General features: G+C 41.4%; 1 protein-coding gene and 1 non-coding gene across 2 annotated transcripts in view; both read left to right on the top strand.

The window, feature by feature from the left end:
• Positions 1-413: 413 nt before the first annotated feature.
• Positions 414-604, top strand: LOC134371434 (U2 spliceosomal RNA). The gene has a single exon (XR_010022852.1). It is a non-coding gene; the product is annotated as a U2 spliceosomal RNA (small nuclear RNA).
• A 10,862-nt stretch (positions 605-11,466) lies between these two features.
• ATP10B (ATPase phospholipid transporting 10B (putative)) overlaps positions 11,467-14,588 on the top strand; it is a 108,726-nt gene continuing 105,604 nt past the window's right edge. The window contains exons 1-2 of the mRNA XM_063088043.1: positions 11,467-11,753; positions 12,644-12,838. Of these exons, the coding sequence (XP_062944113.1) occupies positions 11,467-11,753; positions 12,644-12,838 (482 nt within the window). The remainder of the gene's footprint in view (positions 11,754-12,643; positions 12,839-14,588) is intronic.

The following is a 14,588-nucleotide window of genomic DNA, read 5'->3' as shown; positions in this document are numbered from 1 at the left end:
TTAGAAGCTCAGCTTGGCTATCATTGCTTTTTAATAGTTGTAAATTGGTTGATTGTGGGAGAGTGTCATGCTGGGGACCATCTATTCTGCCATATTGACCAGAAGTCCTTCTTTTTATTCAAGTCAACATGTTTTCTCTAACTATAGGAGGCTTGAGAATGTAACATCTTCTTTCTAGCATGCTCACTTATTTACACACACACACACACACACACACACACACACACACACACTACTCCATTCAGCTACCTCTCACTCATTTTCTAATCTCAGTTCAAGCCCCATCTCTTCAGGGACAAGGTCACATCCCTCTGTGATATGGTTTCACTGTCCCCTACTCTCCTTTGTGGCTCATCCCAGTTGGTGGATACACAATCTTTCTATGAAGTGCATGTTTAACATCTTTCAGCCACATCGCCTCTCAGCCTTTTGGCTAAGATCAAGTGTAGTATCTGTTCTTATCAGTTTAATATCTGATACATCCTCTATCCAAGGACAATATATTAAATGGATTTTTGGAGCAGGGACGTAGAACGGGAGCTTGCTCCATCCAGTCCATGCATCAGCCTGGTATTGCAGTGCCACTAGGCATGGTGCACCCCCTCGGGGACATTAAAAAAAAAAACCTTTCAGCCATATTAATGTAAGCTCAGGAGGGGAGGGTGTATGTGTAGGTTTTACTCACCTGGTACAAAACAAGGGTTCAATAAGTATTTGTTGATGCAATGAATGACTAGATAGTTGACCCTCTAACTATGCAAATGAAATTTGCCAAAAATGGAGCTTATTGGAGTTCATTAAAATGAAAAAGAAAGGAACTGGAGTCAATTGGAAATGTGAGCCAGACAGGATGGAGAAAGTTTAGTACGGAAAACCAGGATTCCTCAGAAAACTCTAGTAAACCCATTACATTGGGCTGTCTGCAACATAGGAATGTTTTCCTACCCTCTAGAGGACATTCTGCCCAGAGGAAAATAACGTTGGTGCTTGAGAAGATTACACTTCAAATCGGAGGTGATCTGGGTGTTATTGGGAAAATAGAATGGTTTAATCAGGCCCCCTCGCCTCAGGTCCAGTTGGGTGTGGTGCAGCACATTCTTTGTAAACAAATTGTGTGTGTGTGGATGGAATTAGTGTGCATGTGCACCAAAGTATCTTTTTAGTTTTATTGCTATTCTGGTGTGTTCTAGAGTTGTGTGGAGCAGCAGCCCTGAAATGCTGGTTGGCAGAGCACTCGCATCTAAAAATAGAGCTTGTTTACTTTGCCAGGCAACTGTTCAGCTTTTCTTTGGACTTTGCCAGTAGCAGTTGAGTTTTGAGTTTCTCTTTGGATGGCCTAGCTCCTAGATGTGTGTATGCAGAAATAAAGACTACTCTTTCTTCAACCAAGTCTCCAAGGACCTTTTCTCTGGTTACCTAGTTCATAGACCTGCAGGTAAAGGGTTGGTGACCCAGTCTGGACAACAGGATTGAGCTCCAGACCAAGTCCTAGCTCTACAAAACCCATTACCTTAGGCTGCCTGCCACATAGGAATGTTTTCCTACCATCTAGAGGACATTCTGCCCAGAGGAAAATAACGTTGGTGCTTGAGAAGATTACACTTCAAGCCAGAGGTGATCTGTGTGTGAATTAGCAAAACTGGATAATCCTCAAGTTTATTGGTAGTGGGAGGTGCCATTCAAAAAACTAGAATAAAAGACTTTACAACTGGAAGGACCTTGGGAATTGCTTCAGGCGTGCCCCTCCCTAAAATTTGTAAAAGCGGTAGTAAACCACACCTCAGATAAAAAAGATTACATACACAATCCCCCTTTGTTTCCTGTTCTACTGTTGGGCAAAAGCGCGGTATTTGGAGGAGAGAGGGGGCAGTGGGTTAGAGAGCTGCCTCTCTGCCCCCGGTCTTTGTCCCTCTAACCCATTCAAATGTGCTTGATCTGCCCCCAGTCTTTGTCCCTCTAACCCATTCAAATGTGCTTTGGCCAAAATAATGCTTGGAATCCACAGCTCACATCATGTCACTTCCCACCTAAAACTCTTCAGGATTCCCTTTTAACTCTCAGCATAATAGCCTTAACTAGCCATCTGACCCGGTCTATCTCTCCAGCCCCAATTTTTGTTTCTCTTTGTCCCCCAGTTCCATATAGGACACCCCTATGAACATCTTTCTGTTTCTGGCGCCAGGTCCTCCACCTGTAACACCACTCCCCCACCTCTCTACCTAGCTAACTCTTATATGTTTCTTTCGGTAACTGTTGAAATAAATGTTCCTTTTTCCAGGAAGCCTTCCCTGACTCTGCTACTGTGTACGTGTGTGTGTGTTTGTATACATATATACATATACACACATATATGCAAACATATACATTTTTTTCTGAACTATTGAGATATCTTGACCTTTTCCCTAAATACTTCAGGATGGATTTCCTAAGAATTAGAATTTCTATATATATGTAACCACCATATTATTATCAAAACCAGGAAACTTAACATTATTAAAATACCATTATCTAATCTGCAGTTCATATTCAAATTCCTCCTGCTGTCAAACAATGTCATACCTATTTTATCTTGCCCTTGTCCAGGATCCAAACCAGCATCACACACTACATTTAGTCTTTATATTTTTTTAGTTTTTTTTAATTGTAAACAGTTCCTTTGCCTTTCTTTGGCCTTTTGCACTTGAAAAACAGTCAATTATTTTGTAGAATAACTACCAATTTGAGGTTTCTTAATGTTTCTATACCAGAAGTGATGCCATATTCTCCTCAGTACATCATATCAGGAAGCACAGATGTCATCTTATCCCAATATTGGTTATACTTGCTTTGATCTCTTGGGTAAGGTGGTGCCTACCAAATTTCTCCACTAAAAAGTGATTCTTTTTGTCATTGTAATTAACAATACTGGGAGAGGATACTTTGAAAGTATGGAAATATCCAGTTTCTTATCAAACTTTCATGCACTAATTTGGCATCCATTTTCCATCTGCTTTATTTTTAAGGAAGTTTATTTTACATTGTTAAAAAATAAAAATAAAGAATATGATTATGATAAATGTACTTTTAAACTACCCCACCTAAAATACCTGCATCTCCTGTGTCAATCCAATCTCTTTATTTAAGATCTCACTATCTAAAAGTGAGAGGAGTCTCATATGTATGGCATTAGCCAAGGCAAGATTTCTCATTTGCATTTTTAACTCTATTCATGAATTATTTTTTCAATATCTTTTCCTTTGCAATAAAAAGAGAACCCATAAATGGGGCATATCTTTCATAATGAGAAAGAAGATATATAATATTATTTCTGGCCTGACAGATGTCATGAGACTAGTTTTGGTCACATTATGATAGGCATCCATAATTGCATTTATTTTTTTTCATGCTTGCTACAAGGGCTTACTGAGTCTCTGAAGCACATCCCACAGTTGGGGTCCATGGATTAAAAATCATTTCAATTGATTAAAGCCATGAGGAGAGTTATGATGAGTGTCAGATCACATCGGCATCAGAAAGGTAAAATATTACCATTTAAACCAGAAATGGAACTTTTTTCTTAGGTGATATTTTCAATGACAGGCTGGGATGTTCATTGTAAGATTATAATATCTGACATTCACTCATCCTCTTATTCAAAAGACAATCATCTGATGAGCCTACTAAGTAGAAAGGACCATTACATACAACTTCTTTTTTTTTTTTTTTAATTTTATTTTGTCGATATACATTGTAGCTGATTATTGCTCCCCATCACCAAGACCTCCCTCCCTTCTCCCTCCCCCCCTCCCCCCCAACAATGTCCTTTCTGTTTGCTTGTCGTATCAACTTCAAATAATTGTGGTTTTTATATCTTCTCCCCCCCCCCGGTTTTTGTGTGTGTGTGTGTGTGTGTGTGTGTGTGTGTGTGTGTGTGTGTGTGTGTGTGTGTGTGTGAATTTATATATTAATTTTTAGCTCCCACCAATAAGTAAGAACATGTGGTATTTCTCTTTCTGTGCCTGACTTGTTTCACTTAATATAATTCTCTCAAGGTCCATCCATGTTGTTGCAAATGGCAGTATTTCATTCGTTTTTATAGCTGAGTAGTATTCCATTGTGTAGATGTACCACATTTTCCGTATCCACTCATCTGATGATGGGCATTTGGGCTGGTTCCAACTCTTGGCTATTGTAAAGAGTGGTGCGATGAACATTGGGGAACAGGTATACCTTCGACTTGATGATTTCCATTCCTCTGGGTATATTCCCAACAGTGGGATAGCTGGGTCGTATGGTAGATCTATCTGCAATTGTTTGAGGAACCTCCATACCATTTTCCATAGAGGCTGCACCATTTTGCAGTCCCACCAACAATGTATGAGAGTTCCTTTTTCTCCGCAGCCTCACCAGCATTTATCGTTCAGAGTCTTTTGGATTTTAGCCATCCTAACTGGGGTTAGATGGTATCTCAATGTGGTTTTGATTTGCATTTCCCGGATGCTGAGTGATGTGGAGCATTTTTTCATATGTCTGTTGGCCATTTGTATATCTTCCTTAGAGAAATGCCTGCTTAGCTCTTTTGCCCATTTTTTCATTGGGTTGCTTGTTTTCTTCTTGTAAAGTTGTTTGAGTTCCTTATATATTCTGCATATTAATCCTTTGTCAGATGTATATTTTGCAAATATTTTCTCCCACTCTGTTGGTTGTCTTTTAACTCTTTTAATTGTTTCTTTTGCTGTGCAGAAGCTTTTTAGTTTGATATAATCCCATTTGTTTATTTTTCCTTTGGTTGCCCGTGCTTTTGGGGTCGTATTCATGAAGTCTGTGCCCAGTCCTATTTCCTGAAGTGTTTCTCCTATGTTTTCTTTAAGAAGTTTTATTGTTTCAGGGTGTATATTTAAATCCTTAATCCATTTTGAGTTGATTTTAGTATACGGTGAGAGGTATGGATCTAGTTTCATTCTCCTGCATATGGATATCCAGTTATCCCAGCACCATTTGCTGAAGAGGCAGTCCCTTCCCCAGTGAATAGGCTTGGTGCCTTTGTCAAAGATCAGATGGCAGTAAGTGTGTGGGTTGATTTCTGGATTCTCTATTCTATTCCATTGGTCAGTGTGTCTGTTTTTATGCCAGTACCATACTGTTTTGGTTATTATAGCTTTGTAGTATAGCTTAAAATCAGGTAGTGTTATGCCTCCAGCTTTATTTTTTTGCTCAGCATTGCTTTGGCTATGTGTGGTCTTTTATTGTTCCATATAAATGTCTGAATAGTTTTTTCCATTTCTGAGAAAAATGTCTTTGGAATTTTCATGGGGATTGCATTGAATTTGTATATCACTTTGGGTAGTATGGACATTTTCACTATGTTGATTCTTCCAATCCAAGAGCATGGGATATCTTTCCATCTTCTTGTATCCTCTCTAATTTCTCTCAGCAGTGGTTTGTAGTTCTCATTGTAGAGATTTTTCACCTCCTTGGTTAACTCAATTCCTAAGTATTTTATTTTTTTGGTGGCTATTGTAAATGGGCAGGCTTTCTTGATTTCTCCTTCTGCATGTTCACTACTGGAGAAAAGAAATGCTACTGATTTTTGTGTGTTGATTTTGTATCCTGCTACTCTGCTGAAATCATTTATCAATTCCAAGAGTTTTTTTGTAGAGGTTTTAGGCTCTTCGATATATAGGATCATGTCATCTGCAAACAGGGACAGTTTGACTTCATCTTTTCCGATCTGGATGCCCTTTATTTCCTTCTCTTCTCTGATTGCTCTGGCTAGTACTTCCAACACTATGTTGAATAGGAGTGGTGAGAGTGGGCATCCTTGTCTAGTTCCTGTTCTTAAAGGAAAAGCTTTCAGCTTTTCCCCATTCAGGATGATATTGGCAGTGGGTTTGTCATATATGGCTTTAATTATGTTGAGATACTTTCCCTCTATACCTAACTTATAGAGGGTCTTTGTCATGAATGAGTGCTGAATTTTATCAAATGCTTTTTCAGCATCTATAGAGATGATCATATGGTCCTTGTGTTTGAGTTTATTAATATGGTGTATCACATTTATTGATTTGCATATGTTGAACCAACCTTGCATCCCTGGGATGAATCCCACTTGATCGTGATGAATAATTTTACGTATGTGTTGCTGTATTCTGTTTGCTAGTATTTTAGTGAGGATTTTTGCATCTATATTCATCAAGGATATCAGCTTGTAGTTTTCTTTTTTGGTTGTATCTTTACCTGGTTTTGGTATCAGGATGATGTTTGCTTCATAGAATGAGTTTGGGAGATTTGCGTCCGTTTCAATCTTTTGGAATAGTTTGTAAAGAATCGGTGTCAATTCCTCTTTGAATGTTTGGTAAAATTCTGCTGTGAATCCATCTGGTCCTGGGCTTTTCTTTGTTGGGAGCCTTCTGATAACAGCTTCAATCTCCTTTATTGTTATTGGTCTGTTCAAATTTTCTACGTCTTCACAGTTCAGTTTTGGGAGCTTGTGTGTGTCCAGAAATTTATCCATTTCCTCCAGATTTTCAAATTTGTTGGCGTATAGTTGTTTATAGTAGTCTCGAATGATTCCTTGTATTTCAGATGAATCAGTTGTAATATCACCTTTTTCATTTCTAATTTTTGTTATTTGAGTCTTCTCTCTTCTTTTTTTTTGTTAGCCATGCTAATGGTTTGTCAATTTTATTTATCTTTTCAAAAAACCAACTTTTTGATTCGTTGATCTTTTGAATTGTTTTTTGGTTTTCAATTTCATTCAGTTCTGCTCTGATCTTAATGATTTCTTTCTGTCTGCTAACTTTAGGTTTGGATTATTCTTGTTTTTCTAGTTCTTTAAGGCGAAGTGTTAGGTTGTTCACTTGCCATCTTTCCATTCTTCTGAAGTGAGTGTTTAATGAAATAAATTTCCCCCTCAATACTGCTTTTGCAGTATCCCACAGGTTTTGGTATGATGTATCATTGGTTTCATTAGTCTCAATAAATTTTTTGATTTCCTGCTTGATTTCTTCTTGGACCCATATGTCATTAAGTAGAATGCTGTTTAATTTCCATGTGTTTGTATAGTTTCCAGAGTTTCGTTTGTTATTAATTTCTAGTTTTAATCCATTGTGGTCTGAGAAGATACATGGGATAATTCCAATTTTTTTGAATTTATTGAGGCTTGATTTGTGACCTAATATGTGATCTATCCTGGAGAATGATCCATGTGCTGTTGAGAAGAATGAATATTCTGAGGTTGTTGGGTGGAATGTTCTGTAGATATCTGCCAATTCCAATTAGTCTAGAGGCTTGTTTAGATCTTGTGTTTCTCTACTGATTCTTTGCCTAGATGATCTGTCTAATATTGACAGTGGGGTGTTCAGGTCCCCTGCTATTACGGTATTAGTGTCTATTTCCTTCTTTAGGTCTAATAGAGTTTCTTTTATAAATCTGGCTGCTCCAACATTGGGTGCATACATATTTATGATTGTTATGTCTTCTTGATGGATCAGACCTTTTATCATTAAGTAGTGTCCCTCATTGTCTCTTCTTATGGTTTTTAGTTTAAAGTCTATTTTGTCAGATATAAGAATAGCCACTCCAGCTCGTTTTTCTTTTCTGTTTGCATGGTAAATCTTTTTCCATCCTTTCACTCTTAGTCTGTGTGAGTCTTTATGGGTGAGGTGGGTCTCTTGTAGGCAGCATATAGTTGGGTCTTGCTTTTTGATCCAGTCAGCCAGTCTGTGTCTTTTAATTGGGGAATTTAAGCCTTTTACATTAAGAGTTGTTATTGAAAGGTGTTGATTTATTCCTAGCATTTTATTGGATGTTTGGTTGTCTTAGGTTTCTTTTGTTCCTTGCTTTCTGATTTACTGTTTGCTTTCTTTGTTTGGTGGTTCCTTAGGTTGTAGATAGTGTTTTTGTTAGCTTGTTTTCTCTTCATGAATGCCATTTTTATTATACTAGTGGGTTTAGATTTTTCTTGGGTTTTTATGGCAGTGGTAGTTATTTTTCAGGAACCAAACCCAGTACTCCCTTGAGGATTTCTTGTCAGGGTGGTCGTGTGGTAGTGAACTCCCGCAGTTTTTGTTTGTCTGAGAAATATACTATTTGCCCCTCATTTCGGAAGGATAGCCTTGCAGGGTAGAGTATTCTTGGCTGGCAATCTTTGTCTTTTAGTATTTTGAAAATATCATCCCATTCCTTTCTAGCTTTTAGGGTTTGTGATGAAAAGTCTGATGTTAATCTGATTGGGGCTCCCTTATAGGTGATTTGACGCTTCTCTCTTGCAGCTTTTAAGATTCTCTCTTTGTCTCTGAGTTTTGCCAATTTGACTATGACATGTCTTGGAGAAAGCCTTTTTGGGTTGAATACGTTTGGAGATCGTTGAGCTTCCTGGATCTGAAGATCTGTGATTTTTCCTATACCTGGGAAGTTTTCTGCCACTATTTTGTTGAATATGTTTTCAATGGAATCTCCATTTTCCTCCCCTTCTGGAATACCCATGACTCGGATATTTGAGCGCTTGAGGTTGTCTGATATCTCTCTCAGATTTTCTTCCATGTCCTTGATTCTTTTTTCTTTCTTTTTGTCTGCTTGTGCTATTTCAAACAGCCCATCTTCAAGTTCAGAGGTTCTCTCTTCAACTTCGACAAGCCTGCTGGTTAAACTCTCCGTTGTGTTTTTTATTTTGCTGAATAACTTCTTCAGTTCAGCAAGTTCTGCTACATTTTTTTTCAAGACATTGATTTCCTTGTACATTTCCTCTTTCAGATCCTGTATACTTTTCCTCATTTCATCATGATGTCTGGCTGAGTTTTCTTGTATCTCATTCAGTTTCCTTAGAATTATCACTCGAAATTCCTTGTCAGTCATTTCAAGGGCTTCTTGTTCTATAGGATCTAGAGTATGAGATTTATTAACTTTTGGTGGTGTACTTTCTTGATTTTTTGTATTTCTGGTATCTTTTTTTTGGTGTTTATTCATTGTGGCAGGGGGTTGCACAGACCACCGGTTTGAGACTAATGACTAACTAGGATGTTGCTGTGGTTGCTAATTTGGTATGGCTCCCTCCGTGACTGCTCAGTTGGCCTCTAGTGCCTTGTGTGTGTGGTTGCCTCGGGTCTTGGGCTTCTCCGGGGAGCCACCTTTCTGGTCAGGTTGGACTCTGCTGGGCTGGTGGATCACGTACCACAGGGTGTGTGATCTCTGTTGAGCTTTCACTTCCTGTGCAGGACTTCTCCCCGTTCTGTGTGCTCTGGCCCAGGCTGTTAGATCATGCAGTGGCCACCCCACCGGGTGTGTGGTTTCTGTCGAGTCTCCGCCTCCCAGGCCGCACGTCTCCCCCCTCTGTGCGCACTGTGCTGGGCTGGGGCGTGTCTTCTGCACCCCTCGTCTATCAGCTGGGCCTTCAAGACCCTGCTCGGCACCGCCTCGCCCAGGAAGTCTACCAGGTTTCTGCTAGGCACAGACAACCGGTCGCTCTGGGTGCCTTTGTAGCACTGTGTAGATCTTTCTCGGGTCTTGTTCACCTTTGTATCCTCCCGGTATAAACCGAGCCTAGCGCCCGCCTGCAGCCTGCTCTCCAGCAGGTTCAAGCGGACCTGGGAACTCTCCTACCACACTATTCCCAACCAGTAATTCGTTAGGCTTTTTTCCAAACTGGTGGCCGCAGAGATGGTATCTGCCTCCTAGTAACAGGAAGCTTACCGGGGGCCGGAGTCCAGGGTGTGGTGGAGTGACAGTCGGCCCGCCCTACTTCCTTGCCCTCCCAACACTGGCCGGGTATGCCCAACGCCACCAGCCCCGCCAGAGAACCGCGGAGGGAGTGGGAGAGGAGGCCGGTCTGCAGGCTCCGGAAAGCAAGTGGGAGGGCTCAGTGATGGCCGAGCAGGGCGGAGCTGCCCGCACCTGGGAAAATGGAGGCAGCACCAGGGCGGTGAGTGGGCTGGTGGTGCAGGCGGGAGCCGCGTGGGCATCCGCCCCCCAAACAGAGCTGGACCAGGGGGTCACTCACAGTGCTGTGCCAGGTCGGGTGCTCGCTCTCTGTCTCTGGTTTGTCGCCTTCCGTGTTCTCGGCTGCTGCCGCCTCGGGCTGTTCAGTCACGGCACGGCTCGGGCGCTCCCAGGAATCTTCTTTAATGCCGGCCTGACACCTCGAATCCTGAATAGGGCCACTGGCCGCCTTCAGCGCGGCCCCGGCCTCCGGGATGCTGGCTGCATCCACAGCAGCCCTGGCGCCGTGTTCCCTGTTTCGAGACTCGCTTTTGCAGCTAAGAAACAGTTCTTTTCCTGCTCCACACTTCAAAGCTGTTGCCTGTAAATGAGGCAGCCTCTCCTGCCAGGGGCAAAGTGGCGGTCACCCCCCACGACCGGCCAGCAGCAGCGGTCCTCCCTTAAGAGATGGCAAGAGGAAGGACCACAAGTTTCCCGGCTGCCTGAGGCCTAGTGGCCGCCTTTTCCACCTCAGCTACTCCGCGCCAGCCGCCGCAGCCGGCGCCATCTTGAAAACCGACCATACAACTTCTAACTTTACAAAATGTATCTTTGAATAACAGCCTACTGAGTCTTTAACAAAATTTGGCTGAATAGAAACTTGAGGGTTTACTTGTAGGTTCCATTAAAAGAGCTCAGAAACGGTAAAATACTAGACAAAGCAGCATTCCTCTGTCATCTAGGAACAGCATCTGCTTGACCAAGTTCTCAATTTCAGAAACCACTAAATAAGTGGGAAGGAAGGAAGGAATCCTTCTCACCCCCACCTGCAGGGAACCAGATCAGAAAAGGCCAGCCGATGTTCACGGGACAACAGTCAGCACAGCCCAGTCACCTCATATCCAAACTTCATAGGAAAGAACTGTCTCCTCTCTTCCACTTACCATTCTCATTTGAGGTTCTGACCATAGATGGGTTTCTCCAAATGGCTTCAGTATCACAAAATTTTAGAGCCAACAAAAACCTAAAGAATCAATACCATTCCCTTTGTTTTAGGATATGTCCCAACATACTTTTATGTACTGTCCAATTTGTTCGTCACAAAAATCTTGTGAAAAAAGTATAGTAAGAATAGTTTTCCTCATTTTTACAGTGAGAAGACTGGAGACCAGCAAGGTTGTGTGTTAGGAATGAACCAGGGCTAGAATGCTAACCTCCATGGTTGTATCCCACCAGGCCATACTTATGTTCTTCTCTGATAGCCCCAACTAGGTCATCAACGCTTCCCACCCTCTTCAGTGCTTACATGGCCCTATCACAGTGTCACTTGTGTATTATTTATGTAATTATTTGTTTAATGTCTCTCACCCTAGAACATATGAATCGTAGGGACTGAACCTGTTTTTCTCACATTGTACCCCAGTGTCAACCTTGCATGGATGAGTGGATGAGTGAACAGGCTATGTCACATGTTTCTCCTAATCATAGTGACTTCATGTGTTGACATGAAACATTTCTCCTAATCACAGAGACTTCATCTATCTGTTTTCAGACCTCAGCCTGTTGCCAAAAATGGCCCTCTCAGTGGACTCATCTTGGCACCGGTGGCAGTGGCGAGTTAGAGATGGTGTTCCCTGGTCTCCGTCAGAAACCACACCACTACTCTCCCCAGATAAGAGAAGGCAGAGCTACAACCTAAAACACAACCTGACACAGCAGCGGGTTGTGTTCCCCAACAACAGCGCATTCCACCCAGATTGCGAGAAGGTCTCCAAGAGATACTCCAGCAACAGAATCTGCACAACCAAATACACCCTCTTCACCTTCCTCCCCCAGAATCTCTTTGAGCAGTTTCACAGGTACGCATCCACTTGTCCAAACAATATACATTTTAACTAAGTATTCGCCACTTAGATCAACTCAGAGATGCCACCTTTCTTTTAATATCCAGATGCGTGTACTTTAAGTTTTTGTCATTCATTCAATAAGTTATTTATCAGGTCTATTCTGTCTCAGGCCAGGTGCTGGATGCTACATGAGAAAATGGTACATGAGAGAAAAAGAGAGAGACTATTCTCACTGAATGCATTGTCTAGTGATAGAGAGAGACATTAATATTTTAACTATATCAATTATAACCGGAATAGGTACTTCCAAGAAGGGGTAGATGGTGCTATTAAAGTGAATAATAGAGAATTCTGGCCTAGTTAAAGAAGTTGGGGAAGACCTACCTAAGGAAGTAACAAATGAAATATAACCTAAAAGAAGAGAATGTGAGAGGGGCAGAGAGAAGTCAGAGAAGGGAGCCAGGCGAACGTTCCTGTGGACAGACCTGCATGTGCAAAGGCACCATGGCAAAAGGAAACAAGATAAACTTGGAAAACTTGACAACGTAAGCCACTCTTTTGAGGTCATACATGAGAAATTATTTTTAATTATAAATCAAAATACATACTTATACATCATTCTAAATTTTGCAATTATTATTATAAGCTGCCATTTATTGAGTAACCACTTTGCTCCAGAACCCTCTACTATGTACCTATCATATATTATACCATGTAATATTTATAATAACCTTTTAAAGTAGGTATTACTCTCTCCATTTTACACAAGAGGAAGCAGCTCAGGAAGGTCACTCAACTGGTAAACAATAGGAATGGAATTTAAATCTAGATCACTTTGGCTATAAAGCCTATTGTCCCTATTTCTCTCTGGTTCTCACTCACCCCTTGCTTGCTCCTTCTAGATGGGCTAACCTCTATTTCCTGTTTCTGGTGATTCTGAACTGGATGCCCTCCATGGAAGTCTTTCATAGGGAAATCACCATGTTACCATTGGCCATTGTGCTGTTTATCATCATGGTCAAGGACGGCATGGAGGACTTCAGGAGATACCGCTTTGATAGAGAGATAAACTTCTCCAGCATTCAAATATATGAAAGGTAAGGGAAATCATGCCTCTATGTTCTCCTGTGCTAGTAGGTTATGCACATTCATTGACATGTTCAAAGGGTGGTCTCTTTGCTTATATTACATTTTCTTAAATTACATTTAATTCAGTGATTCTCAACTGGGAGCAGTTTTGACCCCTAGTGGGCATTTAGTAAGATCTGAAGACATTTTTGGTTGTCACGGTGGGAAGGGGAGTGCTACTGGCATCTAGTGGGCAGAGGCCAAGGGTGCTGCTAAATATCCTACTATACACAGGATGGCATACCCAATGAAGAATTGTTATCCAGTCCAAAATATCAATATTGATCAGTGCTAAGGCTGAGAAATGCTGATTTAACTCACATAAACATTCGTATTATGAAGCACAAGAATGTTATTTTATTAAAGGTGGGTTGAAAGCTCAAGAATTAAACTCTAAATTTAACTGGATCATCTCAGGAAACAAAGTTCAGGAGAAATTCTTTGGAGGGTGTCAGGCAATATCTCCCAGACAAGAAAATGTATGCCATTTCTAAAGCCTCTGAGATTCTTGGCCAATTAACCAGGTAGGTTTTAGGACCCAGAGTTAGCGCACCTGTTCTTGACTGCAGGGGTGGAAAAGAAAGATACCTGCGGGTGACGTCTACATTCCAACAGGTGGAGTTTTCAACAAGCAGCAGGAAGTGGCCTGGAGTAGACACACCCATTCTCTGCAAGCTCTTTCCCCGTCATATTTCTCCCCTGGCGTTTGTACACTGGCCTTTCATTTTTAGTTTTGCTTTTGAAAGAAGAGAGAGAAATCTGTAGCAGAAAAAGCAAGTAAAAGATGAGAAGGAAGTTATGAGAATTAAAGAGACAGGGCTGAGCAGCGATGAGAACGGACGGGAGGAAAAGGCGGAAAAAGAAAGAAGACATCAAACGAGTGGTGGTCTCCAACCTGCCCTTTGAAGGGCAGTCCCAAAAAGAGAACCCCAACAGACACTGCCGTGGGAATCAAATTAAGACTAGCAAGTACACAGTGTTGTCCTTCATACCCAAGAACATCTTCGAGCAGCTACACCGGTTTGCCAATTCCTATTTTGTGGGCATTGCGATTCTGAATTTTATCCCCGTGGTCAATGCTTTCCAGCCTGAGGCAAGCATGATACCCATCTGTGTGATCCTGACAGTCACGGCCATCAAGGATGCTTGGGAAGACCTCCGGAGGTACAAATCCGATAAAGTCATCAATAACCGAGAGTGCCTCGTCTATAGCAGGTAAAGCAAACACCTCCTGGAAGTCTGGCTGGCCCAGCTCTCATTTTTCTGTGGCTGCCACCACCACAGCTACTGCTTATGGAAGGGATGGAGTAGGGAGATATTATTTTGTCCCAGTGAAACCGTTCAATTGTCTGCAGTATAGATTATAGTCTAAAATTTAAAAAAAAAAAAAAATAGAAGATTGAGTCAGTCACTTGAAATTAAGTCTTTGTTACACAGCATTTTCTTTGCTGTTTCAAATTTATCTAATATTTAAGAATTTTGCATAAGTTCTCATCCCTTCTTAGTCCAGTGTGGCCATGAACAACTTCAAGCATGGTTGGGGACCCTGGGAGGGAGGAGGCATCACGGTTTTTCAGGGACACAGTGGAGGGCTGGGTTAGAAGAACTGGGACAGGAGACACGCTGCCTGGGTTGAACATTGTCTCCAACACTTACTATGTGACCTCAAGCAAGTGACATAATCTCTCTGAGCCTCATTTTATCATTCATTAAATTGAA

Source organism: Cynocephalus volans, chromosome 2, assembly GCF_027409185.1.
Source record: "Cynocephalus volans isolate mCynVol1 chromosome 2, mCynVol1.pri, whole genome shotgun sequence".
In the NCBI taxonomy this organism is placed as follows: Eukaryota; Metazoa; Chordata; class Mammalia; order Dermoptera; family Cynocephalidae; genus Cynocephalus; species Cynocephalus volans.
This window is presented reverse-complemented; position numbering and strand designations above follow the sequence as displayed.